Raw genomic sequence first — 21,558 nt, 5'->3', positions numbered from 1 at the left:
TATTTAAGTCAACACATTTTATTTGGTCTGATTTCTTAAATGCATAAATAAATAAGGATTTAGAATTGTCACTGGTGTTTCTGTGCCCAAGTTTTACTTCCTCTACAATTGCCAGAGGAAAGCAATCATGTGCTAAGCAGAAGATGAAAGCTTATAATAAGTCTCTGTATTTTGAGGCTGCAGGGGGAGGATGGGAAAAGTCACTTGGATGTAACCCAGAACATGTGATAATCAGATTAACAGGGTACTGTGTGTGTGTTTCTATGTCTGGAGTAGGAATGGTGAAAGATATTGAAGATTGCATAGTAAAAAAGTCAGGAGTGAAACTTTCCCACTGGAGGGAAACAATTTCTTTCATTCTCTGGGCTGCACAAGGGGACAGAGCTCTTCATGCACTGAACCGTAGCACTGAACGTTGCCTGCTGCTGTGCTAGGATGTCTCTCTTTGCCGTGACTTTCCTGCTGGGAATCCTGCAGCCATCCTCTGCGCAGTTCCCTCGAGTCTGTGCTACTTCAGAAAGTTTGCTGAAGAAGGAGTGTTGCCCGCTGTGGGATGGAGATGGGTCCCTCTGTGGGGAGTTGTCCAACCGGGGGACCTGTCAAGACATCCTTCTCTCCCATGCTCCTCTAGGACCACAGTTCCCCTTTTCAGGGGTGGATGACAGGGAGGACTGGCCTTCTGTGTTTTACAATAGGACATGCCAGTGCAATGCCAATTTCATGGGATTCAACTGTGGAGAATGCAAGTTTGGTTTCTCGGGACCCAACTGTAATGAGAGGAGACTGCAAGTGAGAAGAAACATCTTCCAGATAACTGCCAGGGAGAAAAATAAGTTTCTTGCCTACCTCAACTTGGCTAAGCGCACTCCCAGCCAGGACTATGTCATTGCCACTGGCACTTATGCTCAGATGAACAATGGCTCAAACCCAATGTTCAGCAATATCAACGTATACGACCTCTTTGTATGGATGCATTATTATGTGTCTCGTGACACCTTGCTAGGTGGGTCGAGCATATGGAGGGATATTGATTTTGCCCACGAAGCTCCAGGTTTTCTGCCTTGGCATCGGCTGTTCTTACTGATGTGGGAAAATGAGATTCAGAAATTAACAGGTGATGAAAACTTCACCATCCCCTACTGGGACTGGCGAGATGCTGAGGGCTGCGATATCTGCACTGATGAATATATGGGAGGCAGGCACCCCACCAACCCTAATTTACTGAGCCCAGCATCTTTTTTCTCCTCCTGGCAGGTAGGGACTGGCAGGTGGGGAAGTGGTGGGGAGAGGGAGAGCTGCTCTATGCAGAGGTATGCCATGTATATACTGATTTTTGGTGAATGGGAAATCTAGTTTCCCCAAGTGTCTCATTCTCTTCCTAAATCACCTTTAGTGTGCACAGTGTGACTCAAGGCAAGGTGTGCAAACAACTTTGTGGTAATGCTGAATATATACATCTAACTGAGAGAAAGCAGGGCATTTGTATGCAACTTGCCAGCATGCAACCATTCCACAGAAGAGTTTATATCTGAGGAATGGAAACCAAAGTATGCAGTTGTCCTAAATTTACTCTGCAAGCTACAAATTGGAAGGCTTTCTTTCTCCTCCCTTTTTGTCCAAATTTTAAAACCATCCAATTAAGCTTATCTACTTTAATGCAAAAGTTTTCAATGCACTCAGAAGGACTGGCTGTGTTGTTAACATCAGTGATTTTATTTGAAGGACAAATAACACTTAATCTCCCTGATAAATTGAGGTAAGAATTTAGTATTCTGAATATTTCTGACTTTTCAAGCAAAGTTTAATTTAATCTATAAAGCAAGTAACCTCCCCCATCTTTGCCTAGCTCAAGTACTGTTTTCCTACTGGGCTCAGATGGAGTGCTTTGGGAGTTCACAACTTTAAATGCTTAATTGCGACTTGATCATAATCTATTAATGCCTACACAGGGGAGAAAAAAGTTGATAATAGAGGTTCTTCAATCTAGCAAATAAAGTTAGAATAAAAGCCAATATTTGAAAATTAAAACTAGGAAATGCAGACTAGTTAAAGTGCATATTTTTATCAGGAAGAAGGCAGGGCAGCTTAGAGACTAACTCATTCAGGGAGGCATGAGCTTTTGTATTTCATCAGCAGGTTGTCACCTATGAAATCTTATGCCTCTGAACAAGGTAGTCTCTTAAAGTGCCAATCTGGCCTGCCTTCTGCCTGACTTCTGACTAACATAGCTAACTACTTCTCTCTACCCATTTTTATCAGTGATAGAGAAACAGAGATAGGGCTGTGGAAAATCACTGGAAATTTTGTAATCGAGGTGGGTGCTTTTCTAAAATAAATGCTCTAGTTTAAGCAAAGCTATTAAATGCACTTGAAGCAGGATTGAATGCAAGGAAGTCCCATGGTCAGTGTTAAGAAGGAAGCTAGAGTAGACAATTACTATGTCCTTATGGTCTATGAAAAAGTTGGGGTGAACTGGCTTTGTTCCACTGACCTCCATAGAGATACACTGATTTATGCCACCTGAGGACTGGCCAGTTTTCATGATTTAAGCAAACTGGGAGAGACTCACTAGCGTGCTTCAGCAGCTTTTTGTTGTGGTGGTGTCACAAAGCAAAGACTGACTTAACTAGCTGCTGAATGCAAATGCAGGTTTCCTTTGTATCGTCTGGACCTGCACAAAGTACCCAGATTGTAGCATCTGGCTCTTTATTTTGAGCTTATGGCATCTTTCCTTGGCTGCAGGGTAAAACCAGAGTAGCTCTGCTGATTTAGGTGAAAGTCCAGCTGCACACCATTTCAGTGCAAAAATTGGTCCAACCTACAAAACAAGCACAAACAGGAAGGTATTTACTACACAATGCAGTTTGTTCATTCTGACAAAATGAGACTAGCAGATCCCTGTAGAATCTAATCCTTATTTCTAAAGGTCTATACATGAAAATGGCATTTAAGCATAGAAATGATATCCTGGCCCCAGTGAAATCAATAGGAATTTTGCTATTGAGTTCAGTGGAGCAAGTATTTCACCGCAGAGTCATAACTAGAAAGTTTTGCAGTTGGACTGGACAACACAGGTGGGGGTGGACAGGGGAATAGTTGTCATCTTATCTGCTCCAGAGACTCCAGAGGTATCACAGCCCCCAGCTGTTGCTTTTGAGGTGCAGTGTCTGCATGCTTTGCCTGTTTCTGCTGTAGCATTTAGCTGCTCCTGTGGTGGGGCTCCCTGGAGACCACAATTCAGGCAGCCCCTCTACATCAGTGCCCAGGTTTGGCACTTCCTTTGCCTGCCCTAGTTATGCTACTGCACAATATATGGTGGGGCTGATTCTGGCTTCACACTGGTTTAAATGAAGAGCAATGAAAGAAGTGCAGAGATACCATGATACCATGGTAAAATTAGTGTAGGTGAAGCTAGAATCAGGCCTCTCATACCTATCAGATTGGATGGCAAGTCAATAATAGAAGGGTACAGGTATTAACAGGGAATTAGCAAGTTTCTTTTTCTCTTCACAAGTATGCATGTTTCCTACAAGGTACTGTGTGTTAAGGAGGTCAGGAGTGGAAACAGTCAGGTTTGTTATGCTTTGCTTATCTTCTCAGACACAGTCATTCAATCTAGCTTCTCATAGATTCCTTATGATGAATGTGCTCTGATAGTACAACAGATTTAAAAATCAGTGGGATTTTATAAGTCAGCATTTCAGCGTGGCTTTCATTGAGCCATTTGGTAAATGATGCAAAGCTTTCACAATGCAAGTGAAGCCAATCAAAGTCTTTATGTGAAGCCAATCAAAGTCTTTACATGAGTACGTCACAAAAGTTTGGAAAACTGCAGGATGTTTAAAAGATGTTCGGTCTGGGGGTAAAATTTTCAGAAAGCACCTACATGTCATTCTCAAAATCCTCTTGAATCACTTTGGAGAATCTGATTTGAATACTTAAGACATTCAGCTACTTTTGAAAAAGTTTGCAGTTGACCAGTTTTCAAACTAGCTCTGTACGTAACTTTGAACTCTGATACTCCTCTTGTATTTTCCTTCTATGTAGTACTCTCTTGACTTAGGACTAGATGCAGTAAAGGACTTTCATGTTTAAGACAGGATTTAGGCAGGACTCAATTTCCTAAGTCTAAAATTACAATTCAAAAAGCATTGCTCACCTGCTGCCTAATTTTAAGCATGCCTACACTTAGGACACAGACAGAAGTTACATTTGTGGTGCAATTGGCCCCTTGAAAACACTCTACATCCATGCTCTTACAGAAAAGCATGGCTACAGAGCACTTTAAAAGTGCCTGAGCACGCGACAATCTGAACCTTCATACATGAGAATTCAGATGAAAGCACTCCAAAATGCAGCACCTTCATTAACTTCTGTCCGTGTGCACTGTCCCCAGTGCTGTCTTCAGGATGGGAGGGGGAGAAGGGAAGGAAGGGATTTCCATCTGGGGTTTGCCCCACCCTTACTAGAGGGTGGGACTGGAGCCCCCCTGAGGTGGGGGAGCTCCAATTCACCTACCCCACCCCCCAGCACAACAGGCTGGGCAAACCCCAGACTGAGCTCTCTCCCCTCCCATTCTGAAGACAGAACTGGAACTGGGTGGTGGGGAGGGGCAGGGCTAACTGAAGCTTGATTCCTCAGCCCCCTGGACCCAACAGCAAGTATCATTGGGTTGAGAGGGAGAAGGTCGCTGTAACTCATGGCACTTCCTGGGAAGCGCCATAACTTACTCTGGGGAGCTGAATGTCTGTCAGTGCCTTGTAAAATTTCTCACCCTTTGACTAAGGAGTCAACTAGCTGTGTATAATGCTATCCTTAAGCTTGCCTAGGACTATCCTAGTATGATTGCTGAGCTCTAGGGTGGATCTGGATCTAGACTCTCAGCAATGGATGTTTAATCCATCTAATCCTGTTTTTCAGATAAATAGGGAGTAAAAGGAAGGCCCAGGGTGGTATAGGACCACTACTGAATGGACAAAAGCAATTGGTGACAGACAGGGGGGACAAGGCTGAACTCCTCAATGAGTTCTTTGCCCCAGTATTCCTAAATGAGGGGCAAAACAAATCTCACAATGGGATTATAGAGAGATATCAGCAGGGCACCAGACCACCAAGCGTTGACCCTGAGATAACGCTGAGTCACTTGGAAGGACTGGATGCGTTTAAGTCGGCAGGCCTGGATGAGCTCCATCTGAGAGTACTGAAGGCACTGGCTGATGTCATTGCACAGCCACTGGCAAGAATATTTGAGCACTCATGGCACACAGGTCAGGTCCCAGAGGACTGGAAAAGGGCTAACGTGGTCCCTGTTTTCAAGAAGGGGAGGAAGGTGGATCCAGGCAACTACAGGCCAGCCAGTCTCACCTCCATCCTTGGCAAAGACTTTGAAAAGATTATTAAGGCTCATATATGTGAGAGCCCAGCAGGAAACATTGTGCTGAGGGGAAACCAGCACGGGTTTGTAGAAGGTAGATCATGCCAAACTAATCTAGTCTCTTTTTATGACCAGGTTACAAAATACCTGGACACAGGAATAGGGGTAGACATTGTTTACTTAGACTTCAGGAAGGCCTTCGATATGGTATTCCACCCCATACTGGTGAACAAATTAAGAGGCTGTGACTTGGATGATTACACAGTCCGGTGGGTGGCAAATTGGCTAGAGGGTCATACCCAGAGAGTGGTGGTGGATAGGTCGGTATCGACCTGGAAGGGTGTGGGCAGTGGGGTCCCGCAGGGCTCGGTCCTTGAACCAATACTCTTCAATGTCATCATCAGTGACTTGGATGAAGGAGTGAAGTATACTCTGTCCAAGTTTGTGGATGATACAAAACTGGGGAGAAGTGGACACACCGGAGGGCAGGGAACAACTACAGGCAGACCTGGACAGGTTGGACAAATGGGCAGAAAACAATAGAATGCGATTTAACAAGGAGAAATGCAAAGTGCTGCACCTAGGGAGGAAAAATGTCCAGCACACCTACTGCCTAGGTATGTGGAAGTAGTCCCTGTCCCAAGGTTGTTTCTGGATTTTATCCAATGCCTGTCTAATAGAAACTACAGAAATAGTCCTAGGAGATTGCAATGTAAGACTAGTTCTCCCAGATGAATGCCCTCAGTAAAAAGCTAAAGGGTCATCCTCCTCCTTATGTCATTCTGGCATCTTGACCTATGGATCTCTTCCTTTATGGAGGCATGACTTCACGAATGCACATACTCAGAGTGATGATTGTTCAAAATATGGTACTACTGCCTCCTTTTTCAACAGACTGCTCTTTACGGGAGAGAGTAACCTGGAATCATTCTTGAAAACAAATATACATTTTCAAGATACCTGCCCACAGGAGAGGAATTCAGTTGTGGTTTCTAAATGAATGGATGTGCCTCACTTGTAGCCCTGAAACAGGCACTCTGGAGTAGGACAGAACTTCTGACGCATCCATGTCACATCAGATACATCAGTATTTCCTCTTGGCTAGCTCTTGGCAGCTCCCTACTCAGTGTGCAGTTTTCTTGGACTGCATTTCTGAGGTACATGACTGCAGACTGTGTGGAGGGAACTGGGACATCTCAATCTGGGTTCTAGATTCCATGCTTGAATGCATTATTGGATATACCCCTTACACTCCATTTCCAGTTCTGGAGCATGTGGTGACAGTGTAGCTCAGCCTGTTATTCCTATAGTAGCCTCTAAGCTAAATTTCACTTCTGATTGTAATGGAATAACTCTGAAGTCAACTTACCTGATACAAGAAGACATCGGAAACCGGCTCTGTAATACTGAAAGGTAACCACAATAGTCTTAGCTTCAGCGAGAAGGCAGCCATACATCTGCTGCAGTGTGTGCTGATTGCCAAAGCACTGCCAGCCAAACAGGAAAGGAGATACTAATACATGGAAGTGGGGGAGAGAATAGCTAGAGCACAGTGGAGCCATTAAGGAAAAGATAATCAAAATGGAAGTAAGGATCAGAGAAATAGTTTTAAAATTACTTTAAAAGGACAGTGTATTTTTAATTATTATTTTAAAATCCCAAATGCTCTTTCAAAATAGAATATAATGACTGCTACACTGGGACTATTCAGACACAGAGGCAGGCTCAAGGGGTTATTATGGATTTGTTTTAAAAATGCAAAGTGCCTATTTGTAGTACAGCATCTATTTTTCTAAAGAAAGGAGAAAATACTTTATTCTGCTGAGAAGTTGCTATGGCAACATGGATACCAATGAATACATGGTGAAATTTGAGCTCCCCCCTTTACTTATTTCTTCAGCAGGCTGCTCTTACCTCTTAATAGAGTGAATGATCTGTCCACGTTTTTCTCACGTTTAATGAAACTTCTGCCTTCTGCTTCTGTTGTCACTACCCAAGCTGTCAGGATTATTATTTCTTAGACTCTTTCTTATACATTAATACATTTGTGTATAATGGTTTTAGTACAACATTCAAATTTATCTGTCTTAAATAATGACACTTGTGAATACCATACCAGGTTATGCAATCTTATGCAAATCAGGAGAGAGAGAGGAGAGAGGAACCCTTCCATCAAATGCTGAAAGGGTTTTTGGTTTTATTTAATTATTTAGGAGAATGGGCTTTAGCATCTGAGGCTTGGGTAATTCATCAGATGTGCCCCACATTCCACTACACAGCTTTAGCAGCCACCATATGGTCACAGGTACCCACCTCTCAAAAAATTGTTTCCTTTTCAGTTTGCAACTCAGAGTTAGTTGATGGCAATATGTGCTTTATGGGCTCATTTGCGAAAGAAAAAGAAAAAAAAACACCTTAACAAGATTATGCTAATTTTTGTGTGTGAGCAAGCATCTAACAATGAGGTGGTCACCAGAATTAGTGCCCTTATTACCTTCTTAGCCAACATTTTAGAATATGAAAATAAAATATTTTAAAATATTGTGTGTTACAAAGACATTAAAATCTGCATGCCATACAGAAATGAGCCAATGTCTATTCTTTTGTGGAGATTAGGATCTATGTGCAAGATCGACTGCATAGAAAGACAGTGCCAACAGGGAGCCAGATTCTCATCCTGGCTAAACAGTTGTTAGCCCAAAGTTATTCGACTGGTTTCATTGAAGTTATTCTGCACTTACATTGGTGTAGCAGGAAGCAGTGTTTGGACCACTGTTGCTAGGTTAACAGCAATAGCTATAAAACAGTGGTATGGATTTATAAGGATATAAGTCACTAAATAAAAGATCTTTCATGTTAGAGAGTGGTATCAGGATCTGAGTGTTTGTACACATGCCCACCAGAATAATTTCTCAGATTTAAAGGTAGCTGTAGAGGATGGCTTGGAGGAGCTAAATTTTGGAGTGTAAAGTTGGGAGTTTGGTGTGTTAGACTATGTCTAACACCCAAAATTACAGTGCCCAGTGATAGCTCCATCAAACAACCACACAGCTTCATATAGTACCACCCAGCCTGTGAATAATATAAATATATCCATGTGGTGATGACTCAGTGCCACTTAGCTTGCCCTTGGTGCTGTCCTTTATACATGGAGTCCTTGGCTCCCTTCATCTAACACGATGGCTACTGGCCTGGAGGGGAGAGGCAGCAATATACATCTGATAGAGAAACATCATACAGTAGTATCCACTGAGAACAAGAGAGGGGTAGTGAAAGAACTGTGAGTCTCAGCTGTACACTGAGCATATAATTTGGACTTTAATTTATTGTCCCCTTGGTATATGGATCACAATGGAGTTAGACAGCTTCTCTAGTAGTAAAGAAAGTATTCATCACATTTAACGTAAACATCAAAGCAAAGATTGTATAAGCACAAGATGCTCACCACTCACATTGATTTTATACTGAGGCATTATTAAGAGGAATGCTGGCATTAAAGATTGAAACAGTTGCATTTAAGAATATAAGCAATTTGCAAAAACCTAAGAGAAGACAGAATTTTGCCTAGGGCTCCTCTCCTGCTATTGGGTAAAGGGGTCAGTCTGCCCAGCAGCAGAATAAACAAGCCAAAGATTTCTACCTTTGCAATAAGGCGAGTCAGCAGGAAAGCTGACAAATTTTACAAACTGCTTTCTAACTTGAACTGAATTGAGTTGACAGATGTTGTAGAGCTGGGCAAAGGAACCCATTTACAGGGCGCACAGTTTTATTGGTCCAGGAAACCCAGGAGCTAGGCTGCATGTTCTTGGGCACCATCTACTGGCAGCTCACCTTTAAACTCCTTATATTAATATTGCCACACAGAAGAATTTCAGTGGAGCTACACGATTTACACACACTGAAGTTCAAGTCCTCAGATTGGTTCTAATAGTAAGTATTTTTCAAAGAAAACCTATAAAGATATTGCAGGGTTTTTTCCAAAAGTGACATTAATAGTGTGATGTCTAACAGAGGGCATGTCCTGAATTAAAAGAGAGAGAGGTAACAGGACTTTAAGGTCAGAAGGAACCATTCTGATCAGTCAGTCTGACCTGACCTCTTAAATAATGTTAGCTGAAGAAAATCAGTAACATTGCATCAGATATATGAAGTGGTTTGGGCTAGAGCACTGACTCTCACCCAGGCTCCTGCAGTACCTTGGGGTGCTATGAGATCTTTTTAAGGGTGCCAAAGGGTGCTGTGCAATATTTGCACTGTTAGAGGTGTCAACAACTACACATGATTCACAAGATCATCCCAGAGATTTTTAAAAAGCTTATGTACTCTAAAAAGGGGTTGAGTAGCGCGGATCTAGAGCATAACGTTTAAGAAACACATCCTGGGTGTGTGTACACATTCATTAATGCACCATAGTTACTGCACATTAAATTTAGTACTTGGATAATCAAGTACTAAATCAATGTGCAATAATTTGTGCTAATGCACAATAGCATTGGCATATGGGTTTCTTCAGATGTTAACAGCACACTATCCTAATACTACTGTGCAGTAGTGGATTAGCACAGGTTTTTGCCTGGCACGCTACTGTGCAGTGTTATTAAGCTACTGTACAGTTAACATCTTGTTTAGATGCACCCCCTGTGTAGTATTACAGCCAGATTAACTGATGCCCATTTTCATTCCATTCTTTTAAATTAGAATTTACTGACCTAGAGTCATCCAATTTCTTATATCGTCTAATCTCTAAAGTGATACAGATACATCACCAGACGATTAATGACGGCTTGGTCGAGAGGCAGGTTGAAGTACTTGGTACTTTATCTATTTATAATACTAACAAATAGATAATTGAAAATGGGTTCAATCCAGTCAGACTAAACGAGCAGTAAAATACCCCTTTGTTCTGTAAGAGATAAAACAGCAGGGATCTCTGTGCAAATCCCAGCCCCAAGTAGCCAGGCAAACAGAAGCTAACAACATGCCGGCTAAAGGTCATTCTGAGGACTGATATAGCAAATGTAGGTATTAGGTCTAGGAAGAGGGTAGGGCATATATCAATCTTTTTTACTCAAAAAAGAGCAAATTGTAGAAGTGAGAAAAGCAGAGGGTCCCACCGACATAGTCCAAACAAACACTGACATTGTAGCCCTGAGAACACTTGAGACAGAGAGAGAGAGAAAGAGAGAGTGTGAAAGCTTGCTTTTGATCAGAAAATGAGCTTGGAACAATTTTTTGGTTGCTTGATTACTGCTTTATTGGGGAAATGGGGACTTTGTAAATACAGAGAACTGCATCAAAACCTTGGCTCCACCACCAGTCTCTCCTCATAAATGGAACAACCTGCAAGAGGCCAATTTTTTTATCTAAACACTCAGTCAAAAGAGGTAACACTAATGAAGATGTCCATGTTCTACATTTCAGCATTCGCTGCATCTCATTGACTGTTTCCCTCTCACCCTTCTCCATCCTGGTTCTCAAGGATGCTCTGTGCAAACCGTCTCCTGCAGAGTTTCTTGCCTGCATTGGGATTCTAGCCAACTCTCGGGTTCTGCTTACTTGGAGCTCATTGCAGGATAATACATCTCTCTCTTTCCAATAGCCTCCCAAGAAAACTTAACAGACTGCTAAGCCAAATTGCAATTAATGGAAGGGACAGGCAAGGATGAAATTATCTGAGGAGTTTTGCTAGTATTGAAGTAATGTTGATCCAGGAAATATATGAAAGGCAAGAAGTCTTGTGGATGATATCTTGTTTATCCAGTAAAAGATATCACCCACAAGAACCTTGCTTTGCTAGATCCTGAAAAACAAAGCAGAGTTTTGCTGTTTGCTGAAAACAAAACAGGGATGGTCTCATGGTTCATGGATAGGGACTCAAAAAATGGGGGTGGTATTCTTAACACTGCCACCATCTTTTCAATGTGGGTAGGGCATTTTAATCTCTCTGCATGTTAGTAAAATCAGAGGAAGATGGTGTTAATATTCCCATTTTCTATTTATTCTGTCTATTTAAATAGAACGTTCTTTGGGTAAAGGACTTTTATTACAAATTTGTACAAAGTTTTGTATAATGGAGCCCAAATCATGATTGGTGCAATGCACCATTAGATACAATGGTAACAGCAACACTAATGTCTAAGAGCTGCGTATTTTGCCATCAGGGATCCTCCAGGGCCAGATGTCTCATTTTGAGATGTGGAGCATAAAGGTGTATCAGCCTGATTTTGAGTCCCCAGTATATGCAGTCCCTTACTGGAAGATTCAGGGCCTTCACTTCTATTGGGGTTTTTTTACACATTGTATTTGTTGGACTTCCTATTTTTGACACCAGAAGCAAAAGTGGAAGGTAAGAATCTAAGGTAAATCCCATGTACATGTATGGCCTTGTGACTAGTTTCATAAGTAGCACTGAATTTGGCCTAGTGATATCATATTGGAATAACTGAAGACTAATTCTGCTCCTCAGTCTTTAGCTGATGTAAATGAAGGTGACCTCTATGTGCTGGGCTTATTGTGTGTATACATGCATGTGCATATACATACACTTTATATAAAATGCCAAGACCAAAGCCAAAATCAACTGCCCTATATTACAAACAATGTTATTTATCTGCAAAGTGAAGCAATTGAAAAAATCAGAAAATACCTGCTTTGCAGTTGACCACATAACCTTAAATCTGTTTGCTTGTGTTAGAAACCTCTTGTATCCTGAAAGTGTCAGGGGTCCTGTGGGGAAAAAAAATACAATCATGCATGACTGCATTGTAATAATTAAGACTGAATAGTCAACAGGTTTGGATGACAATTGTTTTTTAAAGATAATATATACTGGTCATGTCTACATGAGACACTAACTATGTAGTAGCCAAAAATATGTCACAGTAGCACATCACAGCATAGACAATGTTAATTCTCTACTGCACAGTATTGTTAGGCTACTACAAGTACTATTTAGTACTTGCTAATACAAATAGTAAATATATGCACAGTAACAACTGTACAGAAGTGTCTCGTGTAGACACACCCATTGTGTGTCCTGTTCACTCCTTAGGTAAGACCTAAATAACATTTTTTTTTTTTTTTTACATTTTATATTTTGTCAAGAAGATATTCTTAGCATCCCCTATATTTACTGACTCCACTAGATCTTATTGTTGTCTACCAGCATGTGACCTTTCTGTCATCAAGCAGATTCATATATTCTACAGGATTAAAAGCCTAAATAAAAGGACCTTGCCTAATTGAAAGAGCAGTGGCTCCTAGGCCTGATACGTAAGAGTCACTTCTTACATTTTTCAAATCAGGGGACTTTTGTAGTAGCTCCTGATATTTATTCTTTTAAGGCTTTACTCATTCCTTCTAATTCTTGGAATAACTTGTGCTGAGAATTTTCTCTCCAGGTTGTACATACTGGAAAATGATCCCATATTTTTTTCCACACTGCTTACCACATACCTCAATTCTGATCTGCTAGAGCACTATCATAGGGCGCATCTACACCAGGCAGCTTACTCATGATTAGAGCAAATTACTATACAGTAACTATCACCATCTACATGTGTAGATGCTTACTCGCAGTAATTTGCTCTAATGACAAGTAAATTTGCAGGGGGGTCATGCATGATGTACCCCAGCATGTCTTGGAGGATGCCGCACACCTCCAGGATGTCCTCCCCTGTGGTCACCTTGCCCATGCTGAAGTGGTGGCTGACATAGTAGAGGCTTGTGGATGTGGCCAGCTTGACCAGGGCAATAGCCAGCCAGATGTCCATGGGGAGCGGCCACTACATGGTGGTGTCCCATAACTCCAGGTGCAGGCAGAGCTGCTCATGGAGGTCCTGGAAGGTGGCCTGGGTTGTGCGAAAGGGCTCCAGCCACTGCTCATCATCCCAAGTGGTCTGGACAACATGCAGCCACCAGTCCTGGCTGGCCTAGCAGGCTCAGAGGTAATGGGTCTGGAGGCCCATGAGCACATAGATGCCTCCGATTGTGGAGCACATCATTAGCATCTCTGCTGGGGTCCAGGTGGCAGCATGAGGCCTGGGCTGCAGCAGCGTCAGGAGGCCTGGGACAGTGTGATGGGCCAGGCCAGGTGGCTGCACTGTGCAGGGGTGTTGCTAGGGCTAAGACTGACCTGGGTCAGGTGGCAGTTCCCATGTCAGGCCATCAGGGTGAGCAGGTTGGCAATCAGGAGTCTGGGGCAGTGGACATTGCTTCTGGTGCCTGGAGCTGGAGCAGCCATGTTGCGTCAGGCAGGGTGAGTCAACAGAGCTACTGTGTGCTGCCACCGTGCTCTACATGTTGCTTCAGGCCAGGAAAGCAGGTGGCCTGGGAGTACTACATGAGGCTGCCTTTTCGAGATGGCCATCAGCCACAGGCTGCTGCAGCCAGAGCCTCCAGCTCCCCCTGACAGTGGCAGGGGGCTAGTGCAAGGCTGTCCGGGGTAAGCCATGAGCAACAAATCTGCTTCTGCATCCCTGAACATGTAGATGCCTGCCTGGAGTAAACCCACCATACCATTTTTGTATGTGTAGACATGCCCATAGTCACCAGAAGCCCCTGCTGTCTAGTCCATCCCACCTTTGATTACCTCTGAAAGGCCTGGATTTTTTCTGAGATCTCAGGAAATTCTAAATCCCAATTATTAGTACCTAGACCACTGCTTGCAACCCAGCCCCCTTTGCCAGCCACACCCCTGTGGTTCCCAGTAATCAACAGTTACTGCAAAGGAAATAGCCTGAAAATAGCAGGCACTTGGACCCTGGGGATGCTTCCACTGCCACAGCAGAGTGAATACACTGAAGCAAGAAAGCAATAGGCCTATGTTGCTGTGGTTGGAGCATGCTGCTGATTTCCTAAGCTGCCGCAGGCCAGATCCAGTCTATTCACAGACTGAATCAAGCCTGCGGCTCTAGGTTGCCAACCCCGATCTATAGAGTAGTATGTGCAAATGTTGCTGCAGGAAAGGTATGCCAGATAAACATGATGATCATACCCTGCCTTCAGTCTTAATGAAGGCAAGCAAAATGGAGGTGCTGTAACAACTTATATCCTGACAGCTTATTTGGGTGCTGGAAGAAAAAAAGAGAGAGCACTTTAGGGAGACAGGACTATAGGAATGGAAAGTGCTTTCTAGACCCTCAAGTCCAGTAACCTGTATTTGCCAATAACCATTGTCCAGAGGGATCACAAGATCATTCATTCTGACCCCCTCACACACTAGTCACAAAGCAAATTATAAAAAAATAAATTATAAAAAAAAACCCAGCCCACAGTGTGCCATGGTGCATATCTCAAGCTCCAGTATGCTCACCCTCACCACAGCCCAGTCAGGTAAGGTGCTGCTACTAGTTCATGTACTAGCTGGAGAAGAATAGATTAGATACAATGTCTATACTGTGTCTGCAGCATTTCCAGGGAAGATGGCTCTCAAGCATTCCCTGCCTGTGGGCTCCTGTTCACTTACCAAATCCAGAAATGCAGTGGTAAACCTGTTATAGGACAGCTTATCCAATCACTTTTAAGATCTGCATCGCTGATGTATTTTAGGATCACAGAATCATAGGAGAGTAGGGCTGGAAGGAACCTCGTGTGATCACCTAATTCAGCCCCCTGCTCAGGACGGGATCATTCCTGACTAAACCACCCCATCCTAGTGTCTGCCCAACCTACTCTTGAAATTTCAAAGGATGGAGACTCCACAGCCTGTATTGGCAGCTTGTCCCAATGTTTGACCATCCTCATAGATAGAAAGTTCTTTCAAATCTCCAACCTAAATGTCCTATGCCCCAGATGCGTGAAGTTTCCCCAGAGTGGCTTTGCCAGTGTATTCCAGGGTTTGGTGTGTAAAAGTAAGATGAGGCATGCCTGAGAGATGCCCTCTGTCAAAACCAGGGGAGACAGAATAGACATAACCAGAAGGGCAAAATGATTTCTTTAAGGCCAAAATTTACAGTTGCGCAGCTATGTGTCATTTGGGCACATAGGGCGCTTGTACATGTGATGCCATTACCATGTACACATGATGAAAATGTCACTTTGTGCAGCTTAATGGTGTCACAATGTACACATGCAGGAGGTTGGGGAGTTTAAAGTAAGTTTGCATTGTTGCAAACTAAACTACATCCTTGCCATAACAATGACGGAAACCCCTAAATTGAAGGGTGAGTTTCAATTAAAAACTCACCATTTCAATTCTGTGAGCATAGAATGCAACCCTCATCATGTGTACCAGAACCCAAAGCAGAGATCATTTCAGATGAAAGATGGTGCTCTTTCCCTTATTTGCAGACCACTTGTGCTGCTCTCTCAACTCTTAGCTGTAGGGACTTGTCAGAACTAAGAGATGCAGCCTTGGGCTCCAAGCACAGAGAAGATGTCTTCAAACAACTATTCCAAACACAGAACCAGTCATTTCCACTTACCTCTTACAAATTAAAGCCAGTTGCTGCAATCACCCCTCTGTGCTGAAATACAGAGTTGCCAAGGGTCACAGAGTTGCCGAAATACCAAGGGTCTAAACGAATGGCTTGCACAGAAAGCTCTATTCATGTCTCTGGGACTGGGGCGCTCTGTGGTCATAGTGGTGAATTTAGCCTACTGAAATTGCATGGGGGTAAGTGAAGACTGAATCTCTGCCCAAGTCATGTGACAAGGATACCTGTTAAATATGCATCACTATTAAGTATGTTAAATGCATGTGTCATATTAACATATGTCATATTTCTGCAATTATGAAATTAGCATCAACATCTTTTCTTAAACATGACCTACCACATTTGCCTTTGCTGCACTGGTTTTAACAGGTCAAAGGACCCATTCTTAAAGGTACAACACTTTTTATTTTATCTTTGTAACAAAGACATCAGTTCTAATAGAATATATTTTACACAGGTAATCTGCAGCCAATCAGAAGAGTACAACAGCCAGCGGGCTTTATGCAATGCCACCAATGAAGGGCCTATACTTCGAAATCCTGGTAACCATGATAAAACAAGGACTCCTAGGCTCCCTTCTTCAGCTGAAGTTGAATTTTGTTTAAGCCTGACTCAGTACGAATCTGGGTCCATGGATAAATTGGCCAATTTCAGCTTCAGAAACACGTTGGAAGGTAACATGTTTTCCTCTACTATGACATTTCTATATAGAGAATAAGATTTCTCAGCGCTAGAGCTGTATAAACTATAGGTACCTTTTACCAATTTGTTAGAGTGGAATTGATAAACAATATGATGTCATACTTTTTGCTAGGATAAGTACAATCATCTTGCTACAACTTTGTTAAAGATAGGTATGTACAGATACAACAATTTTATCATTATCATAGGGCACCAATGTAAGCTGTTACATGGCAACTATTACATCTACATTCTTCTGTGCTGATACAAGTGCAGAAAAAACTTTTGCAACCTTTTTTCATTCAGAGTTAAAAGTTAATGCATTTAGCTCACTTTTATAGCTGCAGGACCACATAGATGTAACAGTTATATCGTAACAGTTGATGGGAGCTCCCAAGCAACCAATTCAAGGAATTGGAAGGCACATTTGTTCCAGAGCTGATGAAAAAAAACATAGGGATCGGTCAACATCTGATGAAGTGAGCTTGAGTTCATGAAAGCTTATGCTCTATATATAGTTTCTTTAGTTAGTCTATCAGGTGCATATGTAACCCTGCCTTTTGCCTGACTTCAGATACCATAGTTAAGTACCTCTCTCAGAACACCTGAGTGGCATATTGGATCAGATCAAAGGTCCATCTATATCAATATGCTGTCTCCTGAAATGGTCAGAACAAGATGTTTAAAAAATTTAGAGAGATTAGGTTAACCTCTGGCAGATCCTTGTCCACAGTTCTGAAAAATGCTTTGGTGTTAGATGCAATGCATCTACAAATCCTAGCAATGAGTTCTTCCTGCTGGCTTTCTACATGTCTCCACATCCCTAATCTTCTTGCACATAAAATGCTATTTATTTAATTAGCAAAAGACCTTATTTTTATATTATTTTGCTATCTCCATGTATATTTTTAATGCATTAAAAATATTCTTCCAGTATAAGGGAAGAAATAGTGGGTACAAATAAGCATTAGCATTACATAAAAAAAACTCAACAAATATTGAGAAAAGATAAAGCCAATACCATAATTGCATTTATAGCATATCTGGTCTCAAACCCATGGATCTGATTCAATGTCAACTTCAGCAGTTAGGCAAAGACAGAGTAGAGATTGCTAACTACCTCCCTCTGTTCAATGGGATTTTTAAGCTCTCTTTTTGTAACATAAGTTAAAACATTAAGAGAAATAAATATCAGCAAAATAAAAGGCTGGATTTTTAGAAAAGGGTGTATAGTTTGTTAATTAGAAATGCTGCATGCCCTGTATATGCACATAGGTCATTAGACAGGATTCTTCATGCTTCAAGTTTCTTGACATTCCTGAGGGATACTATGTAAGCATCGGTCTGATCTCTATTATGCTCCAGCACTAAGTCACTAGATCCTATTCTCCTGTGATATCAGTTAACATCACAGTAATTTAATCTACTTTCAATTTATACTCTGCAAGTTAATGTGCTGGATTCTGTACTCACCCTTGTCCATTTGATCTAAGAGGCTGCTTATATTTTTGAAAGAGATAGCATCTGCTCTCATATAGCACAGTAGGCATGTAGCTTCACAAAGGATGGGACTTTGGATGCCTTTTGCTGCAACTTCTTCCTTTAATGTATGATAGATATAGCTGATCACTGTGCAAGTCTATGGGCATGTCTACATAAGCATTTACTGCGCAGTAAACAGTTTTTAAGATGGTGTCTACCTGTGTAGGCTTTACAGAGCAGTAATGCTGTATGTGGACCAACTTGGCAGTAAAGTTACTCCCAAGTCAGTCCATACACACAGTGTTACTGCACAGTAATGCAACTACATGTGCATTACTACAGTAACCACTTGAGTGTATATTTACTACCTGCATCATGCAGGTAGCAAATTTATGCCCAAGTCAGCATAAGTCACTATAGTTACTGTGCACGCCATGGTACAGGCATGCACATATAGACATGCACCTGCACTGTACAGTAATTTTCAGGCATTCCACAGTAACCTAAATTACTGCACAGTAAGTGTGCACATATAGATGCACCCTATGTGTATGTGCATGAGTTTGGCAAGCTGTTGCACCCAGTCAGAATCCGGCTGGATTAATTTTAAGTTGTGTACGGATACCAAATCTCTAATTGCCAGTCTGCATAACACTGAGCAGTCATGACTGCTATTGTGTTACTGGATACACGTTTAACTTCATGACATCTGCTGACATCCCTGAGCCAAAGTGCTTTAAGCCCGATTCTAAATGTATGTAAAATATAACAGTATAATATATTTAACAATTTATTACAGCATAACAGGACCAGATGCTGATTTCCATTTGTGTAAATCTGTTAAGATCAGTGGGGTTACTCCAGGTTTATATGAGTAGAAGTGCAGGGTCAAGATTATGAACTCCAGTGGAACTACTCTTGATTTATGCCAACATGAGATAAATACCAGTCCAATGGTGCTGTAGAGGAACCCTGTCTTCACGTAGTCAGATAGATCATATATGGGACTGGGACATAGGGGCCCAAGATTCTATTGCTATCCTTTTTATTGTGACTTTAGGCAAGTTACTTTGCTTTGTCATGCTCCACTTACCTTTTCTATGAGATGGGAGGAACAACACCAACATCCCTTCTTTGGAAAATGCTATATTAGAGCATATTTGCTATATGCTATATTTTCAATATCCCAATGCTATATTTTCACTATTCCATACAGTAACTAGCTCCATAAGCTACGTTCTATTAACCAAGTAAAAAAGAAACCTACTAAGACTGTGAGAAAAATCTCTGTTAGTTAAGAGTAGCCTAATCCAACTGGTCACAAAAGAAACAAACAAAACAAAGGTCAACCTTTAATAAAGCCACAACCTAAAGGACCTAAGAACACAAATTGTTCATTCTTCCCCCGTAGTGCCCATCCATTTGAGTTAAAAAATACAGTCAGTCACTGGCAGGTTGCATAGTGCCTCTTGAAACAGGCAAAAGCTTTAAAGAGATTTTGTGCGTATGGGTTCTGCTGAGGAAATGCCCTGGACTATAGTAGATATAGAAGTCTGTACACAGAGGATATAGAATAAAAACCTCCCTGTTAAGCATCATATGAGACCTGAATAAGGGTTAAAAGCTCTTTGTTCAATATACATGCTGGCTTTGGTCGTGCTGCTGTGCTTTTTATCCAACACTTTATAGAGTAGAGAGCGCTGAAGCTTGACATTTCCATTTTATGAGAAACTGAAACACTTTGAAACCATTCCAGTTCATAAAAATATTTTTTCTAAAACTTCCCCCAATATTATAAATCAAAAAAGATTCCATTGTGGAAAGTTTTATTTTGTACTAAGTCATTTTATATTACTTCTATTCTTTTTGTATTATTATTTTCTGACATAACATATCAAGGCAGAACAAGTTGTATCATAACTTAACCTGCCATCATATGAATTACTAGTATGCAAGTGTCAGAAAAAAGGTAATGAAAATAAAACATGACATTTTAAAATTCCAAATTGCAAATTTCACCAAAAATGAATTTCCAATATTTTTCATAGAAAAACAAAACAATTTTTCATAGAAAATTACTTGTAACCTCCAACAGATAATTGTTCTGACAAAAAAATTCTGGACAGCTCTAACAAAGACTTCATTCTTGCCTCCTCCTCAGGTCAAGGGTGGGCCAAATTCAGAATGATGAGATGAGTTCAGGCTGTACAATCACAGCCTGTTGTCACACCCAGGAGTGTCATTTCTCAAGCACATTACAGAGAGACTGCTGGCTCATAGTGAAGTTTTATGGAAGTTAGGTAGACAACCATGACGCTTTGACAGTAGTTCCATAGGTCTGTGGTCGTTGCAGCTTCTCATTCCAGCATTAGTGTATTAGCTTTAAATGATGTAGGATTCATCACTGAAACTCACACAGAGTCATAGACTTTGATAACCAGCTGAAAATATGACTCTAAAGATATTGCTACGATTTTGTGCAATAATTCCTGTCTTCTGGACTTCTGCTAGGTGTCTGCAGGAAGTTCTTTTCTTCTTTGTTTTGCATTCCTCTTAAGCAATGCTCATTGACCATAGCTAGAGGTGGCTTGCACGTGCTGCTGCTCCTAACCCATATTTAGGACCCATTGGTGACACGTAGGGGGTGCATGCAGATGCACATGTACCCCCTGTGCACCCCCTGAGTGTGGTGGTGCACCCCCTGTGAAAACAGTGGTCTACAATCGCCATTGGCTGCTGCCAACACTGCCAGCAACATCTGCAGGTGGTTGCCAACCACTGGTCGGCACTCGCCACCTCCACCCCCCCCACCACTGACAGCGCCGTGGCCACCTGTGGGAACTCTCCACTTGCTGCTGCCATGGTCCCACTGCCAACATCGCTGCCACCACGTGCGGGAGCTCACCATGCCCCCCCAGCCTTCAGGGGCACACGGCATTCATGTTAGGACCCCTTCAGGTACCTGACTGGAAGTTCTTGCTTATACACTCAAGGTCAAACTGACTGCCAGAATTGAAGGACGATTTTTTTCCCTCAGGTAGAATGGCATGGACCATGGATTGTTTTGTCTTCCTCTGTAGGATATGATCCTCTTCCCAGACACTTTGATCACAAATTAATCTAACATATTCTGTGCATCTATTTATTTTAACATATTCTGTGGGCAGGGAATGGGGTGCCTCTTAATACAGTGTTTTCTGACTTTGGTGTGTGTGCAAAGAAGAGGCGGATTGGACAATTCTGTGGATTGCTGGGACAAATCATAGCTTGAGAATACAGGATACTGGTTCTGATAGTTCAAGAGGTTCCACCCAGACCTACACTCCTATGCATTTAAAAAGAAGAAAATCTGGTTGTGGGATTCTCTAATGTGAGGAATTCTTCTTACTTCCAAAATCATCACCACATGTACGAATGCGGCTCCCATTATAGTGAATGAGATACAGGCATGCAGCACAAAATGTGTCATTTGGTCTTTCAAGTGTCAGCATTTAACTTATCCATAACGCTTGACTCGAAAAAAGGTGTGAGATTAATTGTATTTAATAACTGCAGTTCCACATTAGAAAACAGTGAAACAGATTA

General features: G+C 41.8%; 1 protein-coding gene across 1 annotated transcript in view; it reads left to right on the top strand.

The window, feature by feature from the left end:
• Positions 1–304: 304 nt before the first annotated feature.
• The window catches only part of TYR (tyrosinase), an 87,196-nt gene continuing 65,942 nt past the window's right edge, over positions 305–21,558 (top strand). Inside the window, exons 1-2 of the mRNA XM_006276878.4 lie at positions 305–1,254; positions 16,268–16,484. Of these exons, the coding sequence (XP_006276940.1) occupies positions 436–1,254; positions 16,268–16,484 (1,036 nt within the window). The 5' untranslated portion in view covers positions 305–435. The remainder of the gene's footprint in view (positions 1,255–16,267; positions 16,485–21,558) is intronic.

Source organism: Alligator mississippiensis, chromosome 1, assembly GCF_030867095.1.
Source record: "Alligator mississippiensis isolate rAllMis1 chromosome 1, rAllMis1, whole genome shotgun sequence".
In the NCBI taxonomy this organism is placed as follows: domain Eukaryota; kingdom Metazoa; phylum Chordata; order Crocodylia; family Alligatoridae; genus Alligator; species Alligator mississippiensis.
The sequence above is the reverse complement of the archived record's forward strand: the minus strand, read 5'-3'. Positions and strand labels throughout refer to the sequence as shown.